This window comes from Neoarius graeffei, chromosome 5 (genome assembly GCF_027579695.1).
Source record: "Neoarius graeffei isolate fNeoGra1 chromosome 5, fNeoGra1.pri, whole genome shotgun sequence".
Classification (NCBI taxonomy): Eukaryota; Metazoa; Chordata; class Actinopteri; order Siluriformes; family Ariidae; genus Neoarius; species Neoarius graeffei.
Window position 1 is genome coordinate 66,002,083 of NC_083573.1, and position 27,724 is coordinate 66,029,806.

Here is a 27,724-nt window from a genome sequence, read left to right on the forward strand (position 1 = left end):
AGACAGCGCGGAACACAGGTCCAGGGAGAAAACAATTCTGTTCCTTTCACTTTTACAGCTTGTCAGCTGAAGATCTTCAGTGTTCCGTCGGTTGTCCGATGATCTGGAAGGAATCTTGTTTGTAGTTCATCGACGTTGCGAAAGGGAAAAGGGATCCGGTCACCTTTTCTCTTTAAAATACTGCGTGGGCTGCAGTAACTAACAGGTTCAGTTTTTATTACAACTATGCGAAGATCAAATACATCGAACTTTGGGTAAAGGTCCAGTATCAATAGCTTGTTCTTTGTCCTTTGTTCTTCTGTAGCACAGATACAACGGCCTCTCTTTCACACGTGGAAACCCACCGCCAGAGAGAGAGAATTTCGATTCCACCGCGGGTTTAAACCACAGTCGTGACATCACTGTATTTGGTATCCAGTATCATCTCTGTATCCAGTACCATTACAGGGAGTCAGAGGAATGGGTGGAGATAGAACATGGCATCGAGTACAGGGATTGGTGTGTTCAATGCTGTACAGTGAAAGGGGGAAGATGGTTACTATGGTTATGGCATGGCAGCCCCCCTACAGTTGCTTTACAGTTACAAAAACAAACAGGGAAAAAAAATCCTCCAAATGTGCTCAGGATGTAGCATAGCTGCTTACAGCCCCACCGAAAGGCACACAGAGGTACACTACCATTCAAAAGTTTGGGGTCACCCAGACAATTTTGTGTTTTCCATGAAAAGTCACACTTTTATTCACCACCATAAGTTGTAAAATGAATAGAAAATATAGTCAAGACATTTTTCTGGCCATTTTGAGCATTTAATCGACCCTACAAATGTGATGCTCCAGAAACTCAATCTGCTCAAAGGAAGGTCAGTTTTATAGCTTCTCTAAAGAGCTCAACTGTTTTCAGCTGTGCTAACATGATTGTACAAGGGTTTTCTAATCATCCATTAGCCTTCTGAGGGAATGAGCAAACACATTGTACCATTAGAACACTGGAGTGAGAGTTGCTGGAAATGGGCCTCTATACACCTATGGAGATATTGCACCAAAAACCAGACATTTGCAGCTAGAATAGTCATTTACCACATTAGCAATGTATAGAGTGTATTTCTGATTAGTTTAAAGTGATCTTCATTGAAAAGAACAGTGCTTTTCTTTCAAAAATAAGGAAATTTCAAAGTGACCCCAAACTTTTGAACGCTAGTGTATGTCCCACACTGCCTGCAAAGTGTTGCAATGCCACTAGGCAACAGCGCTCAGAACACCGTGCCATGGATCCATAAAGCGAGCACAGAAACATCGCTGCACAGAGTGCTGAGCAACCCCGATGTTAACGAGAGCAACAAACAACACCACAATCCATAGCAAGCAGAACATGCATTACTCATGGTGGACCAAGGCCTGGAGATACCAACGCTCAAGACTGTGTCTGGAGCTACACCACAACCAGACAAAGAGACAAAATTAGCAAGACATTAAAACAGAGAACAAACAACAAAACATACAAACACAGAAAGAAAAAGAAAAGAAAAAAGCTCCAGTGAGAAGCAACAACCAAAATGTACACAGTGTACTATCAACCGGAAATGGAAATTTCATTGTTTTATCTCATTACTAGCCCTAAATTGCCCCGTCCCAACTTTTTTTGGAACGTATTACAGACTTGAAACGTAGGAATAGATGTATATTAACAAGTGAAATGCAGTTGACCAGACAAAACATGAAATATCTTGGGATTACACACTCTCTGCAATGAAATGCAAGTCAAAGTAAATTTAGAAATCACTATTTTCTTTTTTATTTGCATTTTCCATACCAACCCAACTTTTTCTGATTTGGGGTTCCAAGTTCAAAAATGTCTTACTTTATTTATTTACAGATGTGTCTCACAAAAAAAAAAAAAGTTTGGGACACATCTGAAAATAATTGAACTATACAGTTAAAAGATAATGATAACACAATAAAAATGTTGGACACATTTGTAAATAAATGTGTCAAAGATAACATGCTACAATTAAGAGCTCATCTCATCTCATCTCATCTCATTATCTCTAGCCGCTTTATCCTTCTACAGGGTCGCAGGCAAGCTGGAGCCTATCCCAGCTGACTACGGGCGAAAGGCGGGGTACACCCTGGACAAGTCGCCAGGTCATCACAGGGCTGACATATAGACACAGACAACCATTCACACTCACATTCACACCTACGGTCAATTTAGAGTCCCCAGTTAACCTAACCTGCATGTCTTTGGACTGTGGGGGAAACCGGAGCACCCGGAGGAAACCCACGCGGACACGGGGAGAACATGCAAACTCCACACAGAAAGGCCCTCACCAGCCCCGGGGCTCGAACCCAGGACCTTCTTGCTGTGAGGCGACAGCGCTAACCACTACACCACCGTGCCGCCACAATTAAGAGCTGGAAAAAGGAAAAATAACAACAAATTGTTGTGTTGTCAGTGTTTGAGTCTAGAGCTGTGCCCCTTTCTCTGTTCAACTAAGGCCACATAATGGCCTTGCTTACACTTGGGTTTTAAGTGCGTCTTCGATTATCAGATCACAAGTGGACTGCCGAGACACATCTCAGTTTACACCTGTGTCTATCATGTGTCTTCAAGGTGCCTAGCTGATCGCTTGTGTTCAGATTTCATTACTGCCTACATCACGTCCACTAGAAGGTCAAAGAGCCCCATGCACAGTTATGATAAAAACATTAAACCTTATACATTAAACATTAAGCGGTGATGTGTCTCAAGTGTCCGCTTGTGATTCAATTGCCCAAGACGCAGTTTAAAAACAAGTGTGAACAGGGCCTGTGTGTTTTTGTTATAGAAAATGACCACTTCTTAGACAGTCACAAAAAGGTCTTTAAAAAATAGATTTATTCCATACAGTTAAAAATGATTATAAATGTACTGAATAAGTGATTCAGTCTCTCTTTAGCACACGTGATACAGTACAGTGGTAAAGAGTATAACTTTGAACACAGATTACTGAAAGCTGGTCTTTTGGTAGTTGAACTTTTAAATGGCCCTACAGGATTAAAAAAAAAAAAAAGTTTAATATAAATTCAGAATTGCACTAGAGCAGCACCATACTGAGCTCCAGCTGAAGATGTAAATCTTTAAGTACCATTCACTGGGCTATAGATAAAGTACTCAGTTCTTACACCAGAAATCAGTCAGTAAGGATTTACCATAGCAAACATGTAGGCCACAAGCACCTGCAGTGCAATGTTATTGATGTCCCAGCTTCCAATGGCTAAAGCTCCAAACAGCATCCCAGCTGTGGTGCTGATGGTCCCTGCCCATGAGGAACACTGAACTGCTACAGCTGCAGCTGCCCCCATAGACACCCCAGCTGCCCCTAGTGCCCCCATCAATGCCCCTGCCATACCACCAATCCCGAGAGCTACTAATGAGGCTTCAATAACTGAAAGAAGAGCTACAGTTGTAATAGATGCTCCCACGATAACTTTATCCAACACCTTCTGATCCAGTGGACCTCCAACTGTGGCACCTAAAGCAATCTGGAACATTTTAGATACAAAAAACCCTGATGCTATGGCTTCTAGTGAAGCTTTGTGGTCCATCGTGGCAGAAATGTTCTCCTTACTTAGCACCTGTCCAGCCTTTCGCATTCTTATAGACATCTCCAGTGCTTCTTGTCCTGCATGCACTGTGAGTACAGCAATGACAAATGTGGCAAACATTCCAATGCAGGCTGTGAACATCCAGAAGTTCAAATGCATCAACCTCATTAACATGAAGGCCATGCAGAGGACTAGGGCTATTAGGACAACGAAAACAAATCTGTAGTCTCCGAATCCAAAGATTCCAAACCCAGCTGTTACAGTGGCAGTCACTGTCATTGGAATGCTGGAGAAAGTCAGAAGCTGTACATATTTGGCTACGATGTTGGTCAGATGCTTCTTAATGCTCCTTTGCACCAATGTCAACTCTCTTGCTTTCATTCGCTGTTTCTCTAGTTCCTCTCTGTTCTGTCGCTGGGCCTCCTGGGCAGCTCTGAAATCTTGCACACTCTTTCCATCAAAGCTTTTATCTGTCTCATAAGCTATCATCATCTGTTCAATCTCCACAGCAACTTTCTCTCTCTGCTCAGCCTCCAAAATGTCCAGTCTCTCAGAGCATTGCTCTTCGGCCTCAGTGACAATGATGCTACAGAACTTCCAATCCTTGAATGCCAGCTGTACAACAATGTGAATGAACGCTTTCAGTGCAGTGAATATCCCTAGAGCCCAGAGTAGTGCCACAATCCCAGACCTCATGATGTGTTTCTCTATAATATACCCAAGTGCTGCTCCACAGAATGTTGTGCCAAGGGATGCAGCTACCCCAGTTGCAATCCACACAAATCCACTCGTAGACTCATTTTTCTGTTTTGTTATGAGCAGTAAAGTAACTAAAGCAGCCACAGTCACTCCTGCTGCAGCCGAAGCCATTGTTGTGGATATTGCAGTCGCTCCCAGTAAAGTCCCCAAACCCAGTGGCCCCACAGTCCTCACTCCGTCAGTGATTGGTTTCAGTAGTGACCCTGATATAATCTCAGTCATGGCCTGGTGTACTGGAGTCACTGTGGCTCCTAATGCACATCCTCCCACTGCTCCCAGCACAAAGCAAATAACTCCTTCCTTTACTGCACTCTTGTGATCTGATAACAAAAGAGACCATAGGAGAGTAATTATATTTAATACAGTGTATATACTGTGATTCAGTACAAGCATGATATGTATTACAACTCCAACGCAAATTTTCTCTAAGCAAAATTTTTTTTTTTACATAAACATGTCCTGGTTTTTTTACTCCCCAAATATTGTTGTACAAGAAAAGAAGACTATGCAAGTCAGTATTAAGTGATAAAGATATTACTGAACAAATTAGAAAGTCATGTAATTTTAGCAAGCCAAAATACAAATATTATTTTTAGTAATTTCCCTACAGATTATTGGCATCCCATCCAGTGTTTATTCCCACTTCATGCCCAGCGTTCTCTGGATATATGAATTACTCTTATAATTAAAGCCGCTAGCGGCCTTGACGGATGTAGTTCCGCAACCCAGGACATTCCGCCACCCAACAAAACAGTCACATGTCATATATTCATCAAATGTTCAAAGGTGATGTGCATGTTGCAAATGCCATGACTGCTTGACGGATGAGAGATAGACAGACAAAGACAGTGTGTGTGTGTGGGGGGGTAAAAATGTAAATTTGTACAAAACTATACGTGTCTCCACCTTATCTCCATCTCACGCTGTAATCTTAGTGTGTGTGTGTGTGTGTGTGTGTGTGTGTGTGTGTGTGTATATATATATATACATGCAGAGTTTGCATATGTCTGCAACAAAATGCACAATGATGGAAGAAATAACAATACATTATTCATTCACAAAGAAAATTGGTGTCCTTAAAGGTTGGATTTTTCCTCATTTTTCAATTAAGACATTATATTAAGATCAATTCCCAAAAGATGATTCTTTTAATTCCTCATTTTAGTCAACTTTAGCATGTGTATGTAAAGTTCTGGTTTCAACTGTAAATCCATCAATTATTATTATTATTTTTTTGCAATTTCCTACTTGGCCAGATGGTGACGCTGTCCTAGGCATGTGGATTACACATGGGAACATCATCACAATCATGACATACAATATTTTGTAAAGTTTTTGATCAATCAGTTAAGGCAATGCCAATTTCTGGAATATTTTCTGCTTGGCCAGGTGGTGGCGCTATAACAGGCAGGTCCATTGAGTGTCTATATATCACCATAATCACAACATCTATTAAACTAAGACGTTTCTGACCATACATTCAATGCACTGTGCCTTTCTGACACATTTCCTATATATGTGGCAAGATACTAAAATCATAAGGCCATTTCAAGATATTACAAGATATCAAAAATCCCTTCGCAATTTAACATCAGCAACATCTCGTCATCATGTATGCCAAATTTCACATGAATCTGATGAACCGTCTAGGAGGAGTATCTTAAAACTGATCATGTGTCAAAACACACATATTCAAAACGCTATTCTTTCCTTGGCCAGTTGGTGGCGCTATACCAGAAAGGCATATTGGGCATCTACATGTTATCATAATCATGTTATCTACTAACCTGAGAAGTTTCAGACAAATCCTTAACTGTACTATGACTTTTTGACATATTTCCTATTTATGTAGCAAGGTATTAAAATTCATAATATTGCCATTTCAGCATATTATAACATATCAAAAATCCCTTCGCAATTTAACATCAGCAACATCTTGGCATCGTGTATACCACGTGACATGAATCTGATGAACCGTCTAGGAGGTGTATATTAAAATTGACGATGTGTCCAAATGTATATAAGCCCAATTACCTCACTTCCTGTTGGGCGTGGCTAATGCAACGTATATACGAAAGTTGTTCGTCTTGAGGAGCCCTCATCTCATCTCATTATCTCTAGCTGCTTTATCCTGTTCTACAGGGTCGCAGGCAAGCTGGAGCCTATCCCAGCTGACTACAGGCGAAAGGCAGGGTACACCCTGGACAAGTCGCCAGGTCATCACAGGGCTGACACATAGACACAGACAACCATTCACACTCACATTCACACCTACGGTCAATTTAGAGTCACCAGTTAACCTAACCTGCATGTCTTTGGACTGTGGGGGAAACCGGAGCACCCGGAGGAAACCCACGCGGACACGGGGAGAACATGCAACCTCCACACAGAAAGGCCCTCGCCGGCCATGGGGCTCGAACCCAGGACCTTCTTGCTGTGAGGCGACAGTGCTAACCACTACACCACCGTGCCGCCCCTTGGGGAGCCCTACATACCGAATTTGGTGTGTGTAGCTGAAACTATATGCCGATCAGGGGACTCCATGACATTAGGGGGCACTATGGAGTTCCTGAGCCATGCCCGGGGCCAAATCTCTGTGGCTGAGTAGCGGCTACAATGACTGATGTGTGTACCAAATTTTGTTCGTTTTGAACCATGGGAACCAGCTCAAAAAAGTCCAAACGAGGCAGGAAAAAAGGGACTAATAATAATCCTTCCAAATAGAATAGGGCTTCGCACCAACCGGTGCACAAGGCCGATGCGGCCCCGCGCACCTCGGTGCTCAGGCCCTAAATACTGTACATGAGAGTATAACTGCGAGTTGGCCTAGTGCACTGCAAAAAATAAAAATCTTAGGAAGTTTATTTGTCTATTTTCAAGTCAAAACATCTAGCCACCCTTATTATAAGACATAATTGCCTAACAAGCAAAACCTCATTTAGCTAGAAAGGCTAGTTTTTAGACAGTCCATCTTGAAAATCTTGTATAGACAAAATGTCTTGAAAAAGTCTTATTTGGAGCACCTTTGAAAATAAAACAAGTTTTTTAAAACAAGTAAGTACATTTTGGACATTTGTCAAATGCGGTTCATCTTCATTCATTCATTCATTATCTCTAGCCGCTTTATCCTTCTACAGGGTCGCAGGCAAGCTGGAGCCTATCCCAGCTGACTACGGGCGAAAGGCGGGGTACACCCTGGACAAATCGCCAGGTCATCGCAGGGCTGACACATAGACACAGACAACCATTCACACTCACATTCACACCTACATTCACACCTACGGTCAATTTAGAGTCACCAGTTAACCTAACCTGCATGTCTTTGGACTGTGGGGGAAACCGGAGCACCCGGAGGAAACCCACGCGGACACGGGGAGAACATGCAAACTCCACACAGAAAGGCCCTCGCCGGCCCCGGGGCTCGAACCCAGGACCTTCTTGCTGTGAGGCGACAGTGCTAACCACTACACCACCGTGCCGCCCCGGTTCATCTTGTTTCAAGAAAAAAAAAAAAAGTATGCTTGTTTTGGGAATAAATGAACTTTACTGAAATCTTTGAATCTTTCATTACAATTCATACATTTCAAAACATATGTGAACAACACTGACAAGATTGAGCTCCTTCTAGATGCTGTACAGACTCTAGACCAGACAAGTGCCTTCAAAAAGGCTATGAGTAAGTGGAGGGCGTTTTAGTGAGGTCTTTTTGGAATGCTGTGAGTTAAGTTCAGTGGTTTTTTTGTTGTTGTTGTTTGTTTGTTTGGGGTTTTTTGTGCCTGATATTGTAAACCCCTCGTACACATGAACAGTCAGTGCCCCCAAAATGCACTGTTGCTTTGGCGTTGTGTAAGCACTGTAAGTCAAAATGCGTAGACTTTTTTTATTTTTATTTTTATTTATTTATTTTTTGGTGCCTGAGGTTCTGGGGAAGTGGAATCTTAAGAGATGTTTTAATGTTTGAATGTTGAAATGGGAAAAAAAATAAACTTGTTGCAATGCTACACGTGTCGTCAACTTGATTCAAGATAGTCTCTGGTCTCATATCTAGAGTATTTTACTAATTACAGGTCACAAAAGGAGAATCTTTTAAGCTAGCAATGCTTAGTTGTAGAATTTAACAATCCTAATATTAGTATATTTATCTTAAATTCAGTTTTTACTGCTAAGACTTTGTCATGAATTTAAGTGAAATACCCTTAAAATGAAATAAATAAAAAAGACTTGAATGGCTAAATGTAAAAAGTACGATCTTGTTATAAGAACTATTTTGATTATTTTGAGTTAATCAGATCTCGCATAATAAGTTCCCCAATCTTATTTTGGAATTATTTCATCTAAAAACAGGTTAGATTTTTCATCTTACTTTAAGAAATCTTACCAAGTCAACTTTTACTAGTTCCATTGGCAAATTTTTTTCACCTGATTCAAGCAAATATGTTTTGTTTTAATCTTTTATTTCTTATTTTTGAAAGGCCATTTTTTGCAGTGTAGCTATGTAATAGGCGAGAGGCCGAGGGCCACAAAGCTCGGTGCCGCCATATGGCGTGGGAAGGACTTTGATTTTGACATGAGAGTATATTTCAAATATACATCAGAGTATATTTCATATTTCAGTTATTCCATGAAATCGAGTCGTACATGAGCTGATAGCCGATGAGGTGCATAGCACTGAGTTGGCTATAAGCCATGTACGAAGGGACTGAGTGGAATAACTGTTTTATTCTATCCACATTCACTGGATTTTGAGAAACAGAGCATTTTTATTTTTATATTTTGCAAATTCCTGAAAAAACTTTGTACAAAACATCCAACAAAATCATTTCCACTTAGAATGTAGACAAACCGGGGAAATGACAGTAGCAATTTGTGAAAAAAGCTATAATAATAATTCTTGAAAAAAATATACGTTCTTACCATCAAATACTTTTATTCCATATTTTGTTGCTTTTTTTTGTATTTTTTCAGGGTTTTGTTTTTGAGTAGAGCTTTTATTTCATCTGCGGTTGGTTCAGCAACACGCGCCGTCATTTTGTTTTTCTCTACTCATGGTATATGAGCTGATCAGTGTTGGGCACGTTACTTTCAAAAAGTAATTAGTTATAGTTACTAGTTACTTTTCCCAAAAAGTAACTGAGTTAGTAACGGAGTTACTTTGTCATAAAAGTAACTAATTACCAGAGAAAGTAATTATTCCGTTACATTTTGTTCCCCCCCCCAAAAAAAAAAAATCAAATTCAATTAGTGTAATCATAATAAAAGTGAATGTTAAATGTGTTTAATGACTGAAATGGACACTTAACAGAACCAGTTAGTAACATTATCTACACTATATTAATATTTTTGTGGGACAATGTGAGATAAGACATCTATCAAATGTAATATATTTTTGCAGTTATTAAAATTATGTTACTAATTACTGGCCACTGACGAGGACAAACGCTTTGTTCCTCGACATAATGTGCATTGCACGTAAACACTCTTGCCTTTTATTTCAAGTAATGAAAAGTAATGGCTGTATTTCCAGTGTGAAAGCGCAGTGCTGGGCTGACCGCTCGCCATCGCTGGGTCTTCCGATTGAAAGCGTGCGCAGTAGTGCAGTAGGCGTGGCCTACCTACATATGTTGTCCAAATCTACTCTGATTGGCTTACTGTGCCGTTGTCTCGCGTCTCCCCGCCCCACACTAAAGCAGAGTAAAGAAAGGCTGAGCGAGCAGCGTGCCAGATGAGAACAGCTTTAATAAAGTAACGCATAGTATTTTATTGTAAGTAACGGGAACGGCGTTATAACGATGTAAAAAGTAATTAGTTAGATTACTCGTTACTAAAAAAAGTAACGCCGTTAGTAACGCCGTTATTTCTAACGCCGTTATTCCCATCACTGGAGCTGATAGGCTAGTAGTAGAGTAGCCAATCAGAGAGCCCAATTGCTCATATCCAGTGAATGTAGATAGAATAAGTCATACTACATAATGAAAATATTACGAGTACAACCACATTAATGTCTTTTATCTTGTAGGAGCAACTTTGACTGCTTTATAGTGATGTATTAAAACCTCTGAGGAACTAATAGTAAAATTAATTAATTAATTAATTAATTAATTAATTAATTAATTAATTAATTAATTAATTAATTAATTAATTAATTAATTAATTAAATCATTCAATTAATTAAAAGATTGTCAAAAATGCCCCATACTTTCTCTGAAATCACCTTGTTGCCACTTGCAATACTAGCTTTACCAGGAAGGTTTTACCAGTTCACCTCCACAACACTGACTGACCAACTAAACCACACTGGACCAACTTGAAACCTGGTCAGAATTTGTTTATTTGTTTGTTTATAATAGGAATTAATATTTTATCTTTGCCTTCCAGAATACCCACTTAAAGAGTTTCATATATTTAACAAGTCACTCACACATAAAACAAGTCACTCACACTTTCTGGGAAAAGTACTTTATTTAAGCTTGTCTCTGTACAAAGAAATTGTCACTTGCTAGTTTTCAGTTTCGAATATAAACATACCCGCCTGAGGTAAATGATTTCAAAGAATCGTGACCATCCTGTTCAACCTGTCATCAGGGACCTGATGGTGTATTTGTTCACACCCATGCAGGCCACACGGTAGTTATATATTGACTGTGAAATCGGAAACTGGTGTAAGGTTGCCGTTATTTAACTTGTGCAGGATGTGAATTAAAGCAGACTAAATGTCTATGAAGAAAAACACCTCAAAAAAGTGCTTCTTACTCCTTCAGGATTAACACTGTTGAGCAGTGTTAATTGTAAATGTCCATGAGAGGACCTTAAGAAGAAGAAACCTTTATTCGTCACATGCACATTTCAAGCACAGTGAAATTCATCCTCTGCATTTAACCCATCTGAAGCAGTGAACACACACACACACACACACTCAGAGCAGTTGGCAGCCACACCAAAGCGCCCGGGTAGCAGTCAAGGGTCAGGTACCTCGCTCAAGGGCACCTCAGCCCAAGGCCACCCCACGTCAACTTAACTGCATGTCTTTGGATTGTGGGGGAAACCGGAGCACCTGGAGCACTGCAAAAAAATTGAAAACTGAATTTGAGGAGAAATTTACTTAATACTAGTGAAATTATCTTGCTGCATGGACAGATATTTTTACTTGACAAGACATCTTAGAATAAGTTGGTTGCAATCTAGAACTACGTTTAATAATCTCAGAATTAGTGTCTTGTATTCTTCTAATAGGAAACGCTAGATTGTTTCAACTATTTTCACTTGCTAAGATATCATTTTTTTGCAGTGAGGAAACCCGCGCAGACACGGGGAGAACATGCAAACTCCACACAGAAAGGCCCTCGCTGGCCGCTGGTTTGAACCCGGAACCTTCTTGATGTGAGGCAACCGTGCTAACCGCTACACCACCGTGCTGCCCTTAATCATCAATTAATAGATTCAAAGATTTCCACCCATAGCTAGTACACTGAGGCAAGGTCTATTAAAGGTAGTGGGGGAAAAAGTGACCTCACTGACTATTTATTTATTTATTTATTTTTAATTTTATTAAGCTTCCACCTCAGACACAATAAATAAACACACAATAAATTATTATTATTATTATTATTCATCTCATTATCTCTAGCCACTTTATCCTGTTCTACAGGGTCGCAGGCAAGCTGGAGCCTATCCCAGCTGACTACGAGCGAAAGGCGGGGTACACCCTGGACAAGTCGCCAGGTCATCACAGGGCTGACACATAGACACAGACAACCATTCACACTCACATTCACACCTACGGTCAATTTAGAGTCACCAGTTAACCTAACCTGCATGTCTTTGGACTGTGGGGGAAACCGGAGCACCCGGAGGAAACCCACACGGACACGGGGAGAACATGCAAACTCCACACAGAAAGGCCCTCGGCGGCCACGGGGCTCGAACCCAGACCTTCTTGCTGTGAGGCGACAGCGCTAACCACTACACCACCGTGCTGCCCTATTATTATTATTATTATTATTATTATTAATAATAATAATAATAAATAAATCTGGTGGGGGTCACACAACAGAGCTAGGCTCCAATAACAGTGTGCCCTATAATAATAAAAGGGGGGGGGATGCATATACATATAAATAAAACTAAATAATAAATATAAATACATCACATCACAAAAAAACATAAATAAAACTAAAAAATAGTAATCTTTACTTAATTGATATTCAAAAGCCCATTTAGCAGAAGCCTAAAAAATATTTGCCTCACAGAAACATGCTTGTGGATACCACAAATTAGAATATATTCTAAAAATCTCATAACAAAAGAATATAACATTTACAATTATAATCCAATTACTATGGCCTAATATTCTCATCTCATTATCTCTAGCCGCTTTATCCTGTTCTACAGGGTCGCAGGCAAGCTGGAGCCTATCCCAACTGACTACGGGTGAAAGGCGGGGTACACCCTGGACAAGTCGCCAGGTCCTCACAGGGCTGACACATAGACACAGACAACCATTCACACTCACACCTACGGTCAATTTAGAGTCACCAGTTAACCTAACCTGCATGTCTTTGAACTGTGGGGGAAACCGGAGCACCCGGAGGAAACCCACGCGGACAACATGCAAACTCTGCACAGAAAGGCCCTCGCCGGCCACGGGGCTCGAACCCGGACCTTCTTGCTGTGAGGCGACAGCGCTAACCACTACATCACCGTGCCGCCCAATGGCCTAATATTGTTTATAATATTATTTATACTTAAAAGCTGACTGAAAATCTCTAAATCTACTCAATAACAAGCATTAGTTGTTAAAATATTTCAGGAAGAGCAGCACTTAAGGCAAATGGATTTCCAAGTATTAAAAGCATTAATGCCAAAAGCATTGTAGTAAGTACTATAGTGTTTAACTATAGTAAGTAGTTAACCAAGATTTAAATTCCTTAACAGATCTACAAGAATGTAAAGAAACAGGCATGGTGTTCCAAAGCTTAGGCAAATCTATTAAAATACCTAGTCTGAAAAAGTTTAGTTCAGCACTTTGGAATTATCAAATCAAAAGCAGAACTGTTACGAGTAGTACAAAATGGCACCCTAGGTTTAATAAATTCATGAATCAGAAAGTCTAAGAGTCCTAAACAACACTTAAAGTAGAACAGCAAATCACTGATTTCATGACGATAAGATATTGGCAGTAAATTCAATTTAACTAATTGGGCTTTATAACTAATAGTATCTCTCCATTTTAAATTTAAAATAAACTTTGTTGCCTTCCTCTGTATACTTTCGAGTTTAGAGACATTACCTATAGAATGGGGTGCCCATATTTCACTAGCATAATCTATATTTGATCTTACATAAGCTAGATATAACAATCTTCTAGTGGATAAATTGAAACTACAAGGGCTATGCCTACGTAGAAAACCCAGCATGCGATAACATTTAGAAATAACATAATTAACATGTGAGTCCCATTTTAAATCACAAGAAATTATAACACCCAAATCCTTCTGCGAAGATACACGAGCTAAAGAGTCAGTTCCAATTTTATACACATGTTCAATAGGGTTCTTTTTCCTGGTTACAGATAATACTTCATATTTTGATCTATTGTATCTCAGCTTCCAGTCTTGGCTCCAGCTTTTCAAGTTATCCAAGTCTTCTTGCAAGGAGGAGCAGTCGTCAGTATTGATTATTGCTTTAGAGCACTTAGTATCATCAGCAAAAAGAACTATGGTGTTATCGACAAATGAAGGTAGGTCATTTACATTAAGAAGAAACAAGAGAGGGCCTAAAATGCTGCCCTGAGGTACACCAGAAAGCACTGGAAGACTATTTGATGTAACTCCTTGAACAATACACCGTTGACTACAGTCTTTCAAGTAGCTTTCAAACCATCGCAGCACTGAATCAGAGATGCCATAATGAGACAGTTTGAAAATCAGTCTCTTGTAGGATACACTATCAAAAGCTTTGGCCAGGTCTAAATAGATAATGTCTGTCTGCATACCTTTATCCAAGCTTTGACCAACATTATGGTAGAAAGAGAGCAGCTGCGTGATAGTAAAACAACCCTTTAAAAATCCATGTTGACAGTCGTTAAATGATCGAGAAAGATAATCCATTACACGGTTAAATATACAATGTTCCGTAACTTTAGACATCAAACAGAGCAATGAAATCGGGCTATAATTTAGTACATCTTCCTTGTTTCCTTTCTTATGCACTGGAACAACAAGGGACATTTTCCGCTCTTTAGGTACAGCACCAAGAGAAAGAGACAGGTTGAACAGCATACATAATGATGGTGTTAGTTCTTCTGAACATTCCTTGAGAACAAACGATGGTAACTTGTCTGGTCCAGGAGCCTTATAAGGATTCACCTGTTTAAGCACCTTTGATGTCTCAGTTTCTGTGAGGATGATGCTGGTCAACAGGAAAGAATTCTCTTGGTTTGTTAATGATGACTGTACCTCCTCGTCATCTTTGATAAATGTTGAGAAGAAGAACTTGTTGAACGCCTCAGCCTTGTCAGATATGAAGGAACTGTTATTATAAAAGACTCTTGTTGGAATAGAGTCAGTCTTTGTTTTGCTACGAAAAAACGACCAAAAGTGTTTTGGATTATCCTTAATAGCTCATTTAGCCAGGTCTCTGTTACAGCTACGAGATCAAAATCTCCCCCGTAAACAAGCTTTTGAAAAGCTACGGTATGAGTTGGCAAGTTCTGTCATAACAATTACCATCAGCGTTCAGAGACTTATGAATGCTTTTACGACTTCAAGCATTTACTAAGACGCATTTTAAATTTTGCCTATTACAGGTTCCTGCAAGTTAAGATTGCTTTTCCAGAGACTGTTTAGACAGGCCAGGATTCAAAGCCACATCACAACAAAGCAGGAAGTAAGCTTCCAACACAACATGAGCGTCAAAAGGCAGAGCAACAGCATTCAATCCATGTTTGCACTGTTTAAGAACACTGCAAAAAATGATATATTGTTAAGAGAAAATATCTTTAAAATGAGTGAATTTATCTAACATTTCTTATTAGAAGATTGTTTGGACTCAAATATAAGATTATGTAGCTTACTTTTAGAGGCTTTTCTTCATTTCCAGGTTGAAATTTTCTTATTCTATTGGCAGATAATTTTGCTAATTTTAAGTGTTTAATTCTAGAAAGAAGCAAAATTATTTGCCAATAGAATAAGACAATTTAAAGCTTGAAATGAGCAAAAAGCATCTAAAAGTAAGCTAAATAAACTTGTATTTGCGTTCTAATAATCTTCTAATCAGAAATATTGGATAAATTCACCTACAGTAAAGATATTTTCTCTTAACAATATATCATTTTTTGCAGTGAATAGCAAACTTCAAAGGGATAAAGGGACCTTTTGATTGCTTTCACAGCTTGTGCAGACCTAGGACATTTTCAATTAAGAATAAGAAAGAATTAAATATTAAATACTGAAGGGTGAAACATGTAATAAAAGGTACAACAGTCCACAGTAATTGGTATTCACTGATGTATTCAAAAATGGAAACCCACACACAGTTTGACACATATCTGAGGTTACTGGTTAAAATAATCACTGATTTTTAACTCTGATATACTCTTTTCTGTTGTTATAATAAAAGAAAAAAAAAACAGCTTCTTTAGCTTACTTTTCCAACATGGTGCCATAGTGGTTCAGGAAATCACACTGTATGTTCCAACGATTCCAACGAACTGTGAAGACTCACTCCCCCGTAGAGCACAACTCGAGCTGAGGCAGCAGCCTTCTTTTTGACGCATGAGTGACGGTGTGCTCCTTCATATGAGATAGTCTACACTCACTTAACCTGTTTTTCTACCCTAGTGTTTCCATTTTACACATTACTAGGAACTCAGTGTACCCTGTCATGGTCATTCAATATAACTATAGAATGTTCATTAGTAGCTTAGTGGAATAAGTGCTTTACATTTATTTATTATTAACACTGAATGTGAATACACATGCACACCTCTGTGTGTGTGTGTGTGTGTGTGTGTAGAGGACCCAAGCTTGAGGAAGAGACACATCCACCACCACCACCAAGGGAGCTGTACATACAAATATTCACTCACAGGCCACTTTAATAGGAACTTGTTCTTGATTCTAAGACTCCTGTTCTTGGCTGCAGGAGTGGAACCCAGTGTGGTCTTCTGCTGTTGCATGCTGAGATGCTTTTCTGCTCACCATGGTTGTAAAGAGTGATTATATGAATTATTATATCCTTCCTGGCAGTTCAAACCAATCTGGCCATTTTCCTCTGACCTCTCTTATCAACAAGACGTTTCCTCCCACAGAACTGTTGCTCACTCAATGGTTTTTGTTGTTGTTGTTGTTGTTGTTTTGTGTGTGTTTTTCACACCATTCTGTGTAAACTCTAGAGACTATTGTGTGTGAAAACCCCAGGACATTAGCAGTTTCTGAAATACTCAAACCAGTCCATCTGGCACCAACACCCATGCCACAGTGAAAGTCACAGAGATCACAATTTTCCCCATTCTGATGTTTGACGTGAACATTAACTGAATCTCTTGATTTGTACCTATGTGATTTTATGCTTTGTGCTGCTGTCAAGGGACTGGCTGATTAGAGAACTGCATAAAACAGCAGGTGTATGGGTGATCCTAATAAAGTGGCTCGATATATATGTGGGCGGCACGGTGGTGTAGTGGTTAGCGCTGTCACCTCACAGCAAGAAGGTCCGGGTTCGAGCCCCGTGGCCGGCGAGGGCCTTTCTGTGCGGAGTTTGCATGTTCTCCCCGTGTCCGCGTGGGTTTCCTCCGGGTGCTCCGGTTTCCCCCACAGTCCAAAGACATGCAGGTTAGGTTAACTGGTGACTCTAAATTGACCGTAGGTGTGAGTGTGAATAGTTCTATGTGTCTATGTGTCAGCCCTGTAATGACCTGGCGACTTGTCCAGGGTGTACCCCGCCTTTCGCCCGTAGTCAGCTGGGATAGGCTCCAGCTTGCCTGCAACCCTGTAGAACAGGATAAAGAGGCTAGAGATAATGAGATGAGATAGTGTGTGTGCAGTATATGTAAAACATTCCTTACTGAAAAGCAAACTTCCATTGCATTTCGCTTGATCTTGATGTCATCAGGGGAGAAAAAAAAATCAGCAGCCTATTGCATTTTTATTAAGAATTAAATGGTGACTTCATGGCAGACATGATTGTAATTCCCAGTTGTACTGCATTTCACTTTCATCAGTGTAGGAACTGTGCCACACTGAAACATGATCAGTGTCTAGCTGCAGCCCTAAACTATACTCATGGTTTTAATCAGAGAAGGATCTGAAATCATCGTTTTTCAGGAGGTGATACCTTCTATATTATGAAGGAAGACCCCTTATACTTTGGCTTATTATTATTTTTTTTTTTACTATTCTTTCTGCAGTGATTGTTGAATCATCAAGATTTTCAAAATGACTATAAAACATAATAATGTTTTAATGTGACTAAACATACAGCTAACACAAGGAGCTAGAAGTTTAGAACTTAAGAACAACGCAAGGAAGACTTTGCTTTTCAGTGCGGCACATTTCCTGTGTATGTGTGTATTTCTCCACCAGTTTAACACAGAAACCCGGAACCTATTGTGCGGCTCACTTTTCTATACCGAGTGTTTTTCATGTAACACAGCAGCGTTCAGAAAGATGGCGGCTTCCATGGAAAAGCTACATGTGGAGATTGAGCTAGGTAATAATGTAAATAATAATTTGTTGCGTTTATAGTGATTTTGGATGTGAATGGTTTAAATATTAGGATTAATTAATTTTGTTTTAAATACGGTGTTAATTATAGTAGCTAATAAGCGTCCTTCTCGTTTTACTAGCCGCTAAGTTTAGCAACAGACTGCATCCAAGGCTTTTGAGTATTAAAACTGTCTAGTTGGCTGTAATCCTCTAATTTGTATCAAAGTTTAAAAGAGTTAACAACTTCTTAAAAATTGGTTTTGTAACTGGAAAGGTTATGCACTACCGTTACTCTAATAGCTAGTAGTAGACACTTACTAACAGAGTAGTATGTTTAAACGAGTGTTATATGTACACACCGATCAGCCATAACATTATGACCATAGCTATAACATTAGAGGTGACATTAATATTATCCATAACATTAGAGGCGAACTGAATATTAACAGGTGGGATATATTAGGCAGCAAAAGAACAGCCAGTTCTTGAAGTTGATGTGTTGGAAGCAGGAAAAATGGGCAAGTGTAAGAATCCGAGTGACTTTGACAAGGGCCAAATTGTGATGGCGAGATGACTGGGTCTGAGCATCTCCAAAATGGCACATTTTGCAGGGTGTTCCCGGTATGCAGTGGTTAGTACTGACCAAAAGTGCTCCAAGGAAGGACAACCGGTGAACCGGCGACAGGGGCATGGGTGTTGAAGGCTCACTGATTTGCATGGGGCACGTAGGCTCGTCCATATGGTCCAGTCCCATAGAAGAGCTACTGTAGCACAAACTGCTGAAAAAAAAAGTTAATACTAACACCTTTCTGTTTTTTTATCTTCTTGTTCTGCCTTGTTGAGACTCAGAAGATGACATGAGTGAGAACAGTGAGGAAAGAAGTGAAGAGGAATCAGCTGAAGGAGGTGATGAAGAAGGTGAGGAAGAGGAGTCAACTGATGGAAGCGATGAAGGAGGTGGTGAAGAAGAAAGGTCTGCTGCTGGAGGGTGTGAGGAAGAACAAATGGAGAATGAACAAAATGGAGAGGATGAGACGAATCCCAATGCTGGCTGGGCAGAAGTCATGGCCAAAATCCTGGGGAAGAAAACACCTGAGGACAAGCCCTGCATCCTGCTAAAAAACAAACGACACAAGCTCAGTGCAAAGGAGAAAAAAGAAAAACTGGAGAAGAAGAAACAGGTGTGTGTGTACGCATAACTTCTTTCATGCTGCTGAGCTGTGCTTTCAGAGTCGTGTATGTCCGTTCTTTCGTCTCTTTTTAAAACAATAACTGCTCATTATGATTATCCTATATTTTGAAAAAGTGTGTGTTATGACTGACAGGCAGATAAAAAGAGAGCATGGGAGATGATGTGTCGGGTGAAGCCAGATGTAGTGCGGGACAAAGAGAAGGAGAGGAATCTGCAGAGAATTGCTACCAGGTAGGTTATGTTCCAGTTTTTTGGAGGTTACTCTGCTCATTGTGTCCATGGAGCTCTATTCTAATGTCTTGTCTAACTTCTGTAAAGAAGATATAGGTTGTGTAGTAACTGTTAAGGCTACAGCTTGTTGTTTTGGAAATATCTTGTCATGTATTGTCCAACTGGATTCATAAAATAATGAAAGATTTCTGCATGTATGCATCATTTATGTTAGCGTGTTAACCCTTTGGGGTCGAGAGCTCTGCTGGCAAAGCTTAACAGCCTTAGAATGAGTAGGTCAAATATTTAGATAAATATCTTCGCAAATTTTTTATCATACAAGCATGATAAACATATTGACAGAAACTTTATACTTTACACTTTCCTATGTGCCAAATAATATTATATTTTTTAAATTATCTTAATTAGATGAAACACAAAACTTGTCACCTTAGTCACACCTGAGTCGGCGCACTGAGCGCCCACTTAGACATTTCATAAAATACTATTCACATAATAACGGAATGATAATCACTTTCACTCTTTTGGTTTCAATTGGTTTCTCTTTCGTGGTGGGAACACCCATCGTAATCAGGATAAAATCTGTCAGACATAGTTTGGGCTGTTTGGAGGTAAAACTTGTTGCAAGATGGCACACGGTTTTATGCACTTCGGATGATTCAGGACAGCGATTCAGTTCATGATTCAATTTGTGATTCAGGACAGCAATTCAATTCAGTCTTGAGAACTGCAAAACTGATGAGCAGTGCCTTTTTTTTCTTTTTTTTAAACTTTGACTCGATCCAGCTGAAGCTCAACTCAAGTAAGTGTAAATATTTCTTCTATTTATTATGAGCAGATCGGTTGATATGCGTGTGCTGTTGTGCATACAAAGGAAACCTGACTGAGCAGTTTTTCCAGAGTTAAAAGTATTTTCCTCAAAAATAGTCAATTTTACTCTATTTTGAGTTTAGAGAGTAAAATTTGGAGTTGGAGCAAAATTAGAGTAAGTGTGTAACAGAGTTGGTTGTGGCTCTGAACTGAGTAAAATAGTACAAAAGTTAATTTCAAGACACTGAATAGAGTCAAATACCAAAATAAAGTCAAGTAACAGATAAATGAAGCTGTTGTAAAAAGCAGTTTTTGGAATGTGTGGAAAAAAAACATGACCTTACCCATTGTGACTTGATCTGAGGGGATTAAGAGTTAATCTGATGGGATTAAGAGATGGCAGTGGGAGGGGGTTTCACTCTTCTCATTGAATGGAATGGAAATTTTTTTTACCCTTCTCATTGAATACCCCTCCCACTGCCAACCCTTTATCCCAAAACAATAGGGCATAATTTTTTTGATGGCCAGTTAATTGTCCAAATCAATGGAGAAGATTTAAGTTTTTGTGCTTGATACATTCCTACGACTGAACAGAATCACCTCAAGTGACCAAAACGGTTCGACGCAACGGGTAAGGTCATGTTATTTCACACATTTCAACAAAGTTCTAAAACTGCATTTTACAACATCTTCATTTTTTTTTAAAGTAAAATCATGACATACATACTACATAGATATTAATGTAACTGAACTTGTGCTAAATACAAAAAAAGTCATATGACTTTGAAAATACTGCTTAGATTTGTTGAAACTGACAACAAAATCGGAGCATGCCAAAATCATTTAAGTGCCAGAAAATACCCTCAGACCCCAGAGAGTTATGACAGAGTGGTTCCTGAAATCTCCTGACACTACTGGAGCATGAATTCTCTTTTATTTTATTTTTTCAAAAACCCTTTCTTCATTAGTTCTCTTCACATGTGTGGTTTTTTTTAATCCACTCAGAGGTGTAGTGCAGTTGTTTAATGCAGTGCGTCAACACCAGAAGAGAGTGGACGAAAAGATGAAGGAAGTCGGTGGATCTGAGTGGAAGAAGACAAAGGTCCTTTCCTCAATTTCAAAGAAAGACTTCATTGATGTATTGAGAGGAAATGCTGGGTGTAAAATGGCAGCGATGAAGACTGAAAAGTCAGCAGTGAGTATGCTAACAAGTTTTTATCAATGATATTTTGGTAGATTCTCTATATTGTTATGAAGACAGGAAACTTCACTTCAAATTAAATGATAAAAATGTGTTAATGTAATTTGTGACCTCTGAAGCCAAAAATTAGTGGTTCAGTTATGCCACATATAAAAATGTAGATGTTTATTATATCCAAATTAATATTTTGTATGTCTTTTATGTAAAGACGACTGATACAGATTAGATTTAATGCCATACAAACATTGTTTGGTTCATTGTGCCTGAAGCTAAATATGGAGCAGAATGAGTTGTCGTTGCTGGTGACAGGTCTGCGCCAGTGTGTTTAACACTGCTCTTAAATAGCATAACGGCACTGTGTGAAGTAACCTTTAGCTTTAAAAGTACACTTGGTTGTCTCAAATATCTGAGAGTAGTGAAAGATGGCAGCCCAGAAACCAAAAACCTCCTGCAGTCAGTAAGATTTGAGTCCTTTCAGAATTGAAAAATTGAAAGAAGTATGAAGGTGGTCATGACTTTGCACTTCATGTCATCAAAGAGAGTGTGGAAAAGGTCCAAAATCACTCATTCGGTCACTATTCCCTACTCACTATATAAGGAATTACTATATAGAGGACTATATAGTGAGCTCATTGATAAAATTTAAAAAATGCTTTCAGACACTAGTCCGTCACGCCGATAATTACGTCATTACTGTCGCGCAATTAAAACGTGCCAGATTAGTCGGCTGGTGGGTTTTCAAAATAATAAATACATGCATGTATTTTTCTGATAAATACATATTATACTGAGCGTATTTCCCACATTAATCAGTACAAAGTACCTGCATCTTTCAGTTTTTTTTAAATCAAGGCTGAATACTTTCTTCTTTGCCACTGCCTTTTATTAAATCAAACTTGAGACTTTTAATTTGATTTCTTTCAGTGCAACCGCAATGCATGATGGGATAGATTGCTTGGTTAGTGACTATCGGCTGTACACTACTTTTCGTGATGCATTGTAGGATACTTTGAGTGCACTATATAGGGTGTAATAATCCTCATTATCGTTTTGGGCATCACTATAAAATGGCAAACTCACCATATACACTGAGTGCAGAATTATTAGGCAAGTGAGTATTTTGACCACAACATCCTTTTAATGCATGTTGTCCCACTCCAAGCTGTTTAGGCTTGAAAGCCTACTACCAATTAAGTATATCAGGTGCTGTGCATCTGTGTAATGAGAGGGGGTGTGGTCTAATGACATCAACACCCTATATCAGGTGTGCATAATTATTAGGCAACCTCTTTTCCTCTGGCAAAATGGGTCAGAAGAGAGATCTGACAGACTTTGAAAAGTCTAAAATTGTGAGATGTCTTGCAGACGGATGCAGCACTCTTGAAACTGCGAAGATGTTGAAACGTGATCACCAAACAATCAAGCGTTTCATTGCAAATAGTCAACAGGGTCGAAAGAAGCGTGTGGAAAAAAAAAAGGCACAAAATAACTGCACATGATCTGCAGAAAATCAAGCGTGAAGCTAACAAGCAGCCATTAGCATCCAGTTCTGCCATATTCCAGAGTTGCAACATTCCTGGAGTGTCAAAGAGTACAAGGTGTGCAATACTGAGGGACATGGCCAAGGTAAGGAAGGCTGAAAAGCGACCACCACTGAGTAAGGCACACAAGATAAAACGTCAAGACTGGGCCAAGAAATATTTTAAGACTGATTTTTCTAAGGTGCTGTGGTCTGATGAGATGAGAGTGATTCTTGATGGGCCAGATGGATGGGCCTGTGGCTGGATCAGTAATGGGCACAGAGCTCCACTCCGACTCAGACGCCAGCAAGGTGGAGGTGGAGTACTGCTATGGGCTGGTATCATCAAAGACGAGCTTGTTGGACCTTTTCGAGTTGAGGATGGACTCAAACTCAACTCCCAGACCTACTGCCAGTTCCTGGAAGAAACCTTCTTCAAGCAGTGGTATAGGAAAAAGTCAGCATCTTTCAAGAAGAACATGATTTTCATGCAGGATAATGCTCCATCTCATGCGTCCAAATACTCCACTGCGTGGCTAGCCAGTAAAGGTCTGAAAGGTGAAAAATAATGACATGGCCCCCTTGTTCACCTGACCTAAACCCCATAGAGAACCTGTGGTCCATTATAAAACGTGAGGTCTACAAAGAGGGAAAACAGTACACCTCTCTGAACAGCGTCTGGGAGGCTGTGGTTGCTGCTGCACACAATGTTGGTCGTGAACAGATAAAGAAATTGACAGAATCTATGGATAGAAGGCTTTTGAGTGTCCTCATGAAGAAGGGTGGCTATATTGGTCACTGATTTGTTTTTGTTTTGTGTTTGAATGTCAGATATGTTTATTTGCAAATCTGGAGTTGTCATATCAGTGTACCTGGTGAAAATAAATAAGTGAAATGGCTACATATTTGGTTTTTATTAAGTTGCCTAATAATTCTGCACAGTGAAAGTTACCTGAACACATACATATTCTCCTAAAATGGCCCAAACTAAAAACACCCCACTCTAACTTCCATACATATTCAGCTTTGATATTTATGAGACTTTTTGGTTGATTGAGAACATAGTTGTTGTTCAATAATAAAACTAATCCTCAAAAATACAACTTGCCTAATAATTCTGCACTCAGTGTACAGTGGTGCTTGAAAGTTTGTGAACCCTTTAGAATTTTCTATATTTCTGCATAAATATGACCTAAAACATCAGATTTTCACACAAGTCCTAAAAGTAGATAAAGAGAACCCAGTTAAACAAATGAGACAAAAATATTATACTTGGTCGTTTATTTATTGAGGAAAATGATCCAGTATTACATATCTGTGAGTGGCAAAAGTATGTGAACCTTTGCATTCAGTATCTGGTGTGACCCCCTTGTGCAGCAATAACTGCAACTAAACGTTTGCGGTAACTGTTGATCAGTCCTGCACACCGGCTTGGAGGAATTTTAGCCCATTCCTCTGTACAGAACAGCTTCAACTCTGGGATGTTGGTGGGTTTCCTCACATGAACTGCTCACTTCAGGTCCTTCCACAACATTTCGATTGGATTAAGGTCAGGACTTTGACTTGGCCATTCCAAAACATTAACTTTATTCTTCTTTAACCATTCTTTGGTTGTGCTTTCCATAGTACTGGGTCGTAGATAATCTCCTTAACAGTTTCAACCACAGGCTTAGCAGGAGCAGGTAGTGTTTTACTTGTGAGGAAACAATTTATAAGGATTTGTCTTTGTAAATGAGAAGTTAAGTACATCCATTTCATGTGATTGAAAATATTTCACTTCTTTGTGTATCAGTACGAGTCTTTTTTGTAATTTGTTTTTAATTTAGCAAAACGGCTGGATCTGAGGTCTTAGCTACCTCTTGTTAAGCCTTTACCTTTTCCTTACTGGTTCAACTGAGACCGAATCTACAACCCCGATTCCAAAAAAAGTTGGGACAAAGTACAAATTGTTAATAAAAACGGAATGCAATAATTTACAAATCTCAAAAACTGATATTATATTCACAATAGAACATAGACAACACATCAAATGTCGAAAGTGAGACATTTTGAAATTTCCTGCCAAATATTGGCTCATTTGAAATTTCATGACAGCAGCACATCTCAAAAAAGTTGGGACAGGGGCAATAAGAGGCTGGAAAAGTTAAAGGTACAAAAAAGGAACAGCTGGAGGACCAAATTGCAACTCATTAGGTCAATTGGCAATAGGTCATTAACATGACTGGGTATAAAAAGAGCATCTTGGAGTGGCAGCGGCTCTCAGAAGTAAAGATGGGAAGAGGATCACCAATCCCCCTAATTCTGCGCCGACAAATAGTGGAGCAATATCAGAAAGGAGTTCGACAGTGTAAAATTGTAAAGAGTTTGAACATATCATCTACAGTGCATAATGTCATCAAAAGATTCAGAGAATCTGGAAGAATCTCTGTGCATAAGGGTCAAGGCCGGAAAACCATACTGGGTGCCCGTGATCTTCGGGCCCTTAGACGGCACTGCATCACGTACAGGCATGCTTCTGTATTGGAAATCACAAAATGGGCTCAGGAATATTTCCAGAGAACATTATCTGTGAACACAATTCACCGTGCCATCCGCCGTTGCCAGCTAAAACTCTATAGTTCAAAGAAGAGGCTGTATCTAAACATGATCCAGAAGCGCAGACGTCTTCTCTGGGCCAAGGCTCATTTAAAATGGACTGTGGCAAAGTGGAAAACTGTTCTGTGGTCAGACGAATCAAAATTTGAAGTTCTTTATGGAAATCAGGGACGCCGTGTCATTCGGACTAAAGAGGAGAAGGACGACCCAAGTTGTTATCAGCGCTCAGTTCAGAAGCCTGCATCTCTGATGGTATGGGGTTGCATTAGTGCGTGTGGCATGGGCAGCTTACACATCTGGAAAGACATCATCAATGCTGAAAGGTATATCCAGGTTCTAGAGCAACATATGCTCCCATCCAGACGACGTCTCTTTCAGGGAAGACCTTGCATTTTCCAACATGACAATGCCAAACCACATACTGCATCAATTACAGCATCATGGCTGCGTAGAAGAAGGGTCCGGGTACTGAACTGGCCAGCCTGCAGTCCAGATCTTTCACCCATAGAAAACATTTGGTGCATCATAAAACGGAAGATACGACAAAAAAGACCTAAGACAGTTGAGCAACTAGAATCCTACATTAGACAAGAATGGGTTAACATTCCTATCCCTAAACTTGAGCAACTTGTCTCCTCAGTCCCCAGACGTTTACAGACTGTTGTAAAGAGAAAAGGGGATGTCTCACAGTGGTAAACATGGCCTTGTCCCAACTTTTTTGAGATGTGTTGTTGTCATGAAATTTAAAATCACCTAATTTTTCTCTTTAAATGATACATTTTCTCAGTTTAAACATTTGATATGTCATCTATGTTCTATTCTGAATAAAATATGGAATTTTGAAACTTCCACATCATTGCATTCCGTTTTTATTTACAATTTGTACTTTGTCCCAACTTTTTTGGAATCGGGGTTGTATTTGAGACCACTATCTTATCATAACACTGTTTTCATTTCTACCAACTCTGCAAGCCATAAGGTTTGTGCTTGAGTCTGAATTTGGGCCATTTTCAGAAACATATTGAGGCTCACTGGGTACTAAACCTTTCATGCTAATATAAGACAAGATAAGATAAACTTTATTCATCCCTCTGTGGGGGAATTGGCATGTTTCAGCAGCTCTCAGATAGAAAAGAGTCAGGCATAGATGGTAACAAAAAAAAAATGAGTGCAATAAAAGTATAAATCCCCAAGAGTGAAAAATTAATGAAATTACACATTAGTATGTTTAAATTAAAAAAAAAAGCGGTCTTAAAATCAGTTATTGAATGACCCGATGAACACATGGAGTGCAGATATGGGCAGTCAGTTCCCTCCTGGTTACATTATGGGATTGATGTTGTCCACAAGGTGGCAGTCTTTACCTGAAATGAATAACTTGCATATTTTGCCTTGTGATTGCGAAATGTGAAGTCAAGATGCCTGGGCTTGATACATGAGTAAGACATTTCTTCACACCAAAAATTGAAGGTTTCGTCACCTTTCATGATTTTTCTCCGAATTGACAATGAGAGATTATTATTCCAGTCCAGTCACCATGACATTTTACTACTAGACATTCAGAATGCTTTAGACGGTAATAAAATCTAGAATGAAGGGTATTCTGTGCCTTAAGCCACATTCTTGTGTGTTCCTGGCAGTCTGAAGAGCAGAAAGAGGAGAAGCCAGAGTGGAGTGTCCTGAGGGACGATTTCATGATGGGCTCATCCATGAAGGACTGGGATAAGGAGAGCGATGCAGAGGAGAGACATAAGGAGCCAGAGGATGCAGAGAACTTCAACAGTGACTCGGACTGAGATCAAATCAATTCCTCTGTTTCAGTGTCCGTGTTGGGACACTTCCATACACCTATCCAGCACATGCTGTGTGAGGTGGACGGACCATAATTCACAGACCCTGCTTTTAAGTAAGGGATCCTGTTACTCACAATCCTGTGTATTTGTGCATATAGCAGAGATTGGATTGGGCACGTGCCAAGGTGTGCGATGCTCTTTTTGGACGCTGAAATCCTGATGTGTATCAACACTTTAGGGATTGTTATTCCATAATACTGGTGTTTAACATTTTCCGCTTAAACAGTGTATATATTTCTTTACGCCATATTTCAGGAATAAAATTCTTTTACATAAA

General features: G+C 39.5%; 2 protein-coding genes across 2 annotated transcripts; one reads left to right on the top strand and one right to left on the bottom strand.

Moving 5' to 3' along the window:
* Positions 1-2,854: 2,854 nt before the first annotated feature.
* On the bottom strand, positions 2,855-16,098 carry LOC132886981 (uncharacterized). The gene is made up of 2 exons (XM_060922257.1): positions 15,987-16,098; positions 2,855-4,663 (listed from the first exon to the last, which is right to left on the bottom strand). Exons 1-2 carry the CDS (start codon positions 16,003-16,005, stop codon positions 3,174-3,176), a joined length of 1,509 nt encoding a protein of 502 aa, XP_060778240.1. The 5' UTR covers positions 16,006-16,098; the 3' UTR covers positions 2,855-3,173.
* Positions 16,099-17,623: 1,525 nt separating this feature from the next.
* Positions 17,624-27,724, top strand: rrp15 (ribosomal RNA processing 15 homolog). The gene is made up of 6 exons (XM_060920837.1): positions 17,624-17,668; positions 17,924-18,050; positions 18,890-19,227; positions 19,372-19,469; positions 21,285-21,474; positions 27,235-27,724. Exons 1-6 carry the CDS (start codon positions 17,624-17,626, stop codon positions 27,388-27,390), a joined length of 954 nt encoding a protein of 317 aa, XP_060776820.1. The 3' UTR covers positions 27,391-27,724.

Coding starts and splice junctions, on each gene's coding strand:
- rrp15 (XM_060920837.1), top strand. CDS start 17,624: ATGGTTTTAATCAGAGAAGGATCTGAAATCATCGTTTTTCAGGAG. Junction 18,051..18,889: donor ACATGTGGAGATTGAGCTAG/GTAATAATGTAA, acceptor TGCCTTGTTGAG/ACTCAGAAGATGACATGAGT. Junction 19,228..19,371: donor AACTGGAGAAGAAGAAACAG/GTGTGTGTGTAC, acceptor TATGACTGACAG/GCAGATAAAAAGAGAGCATG.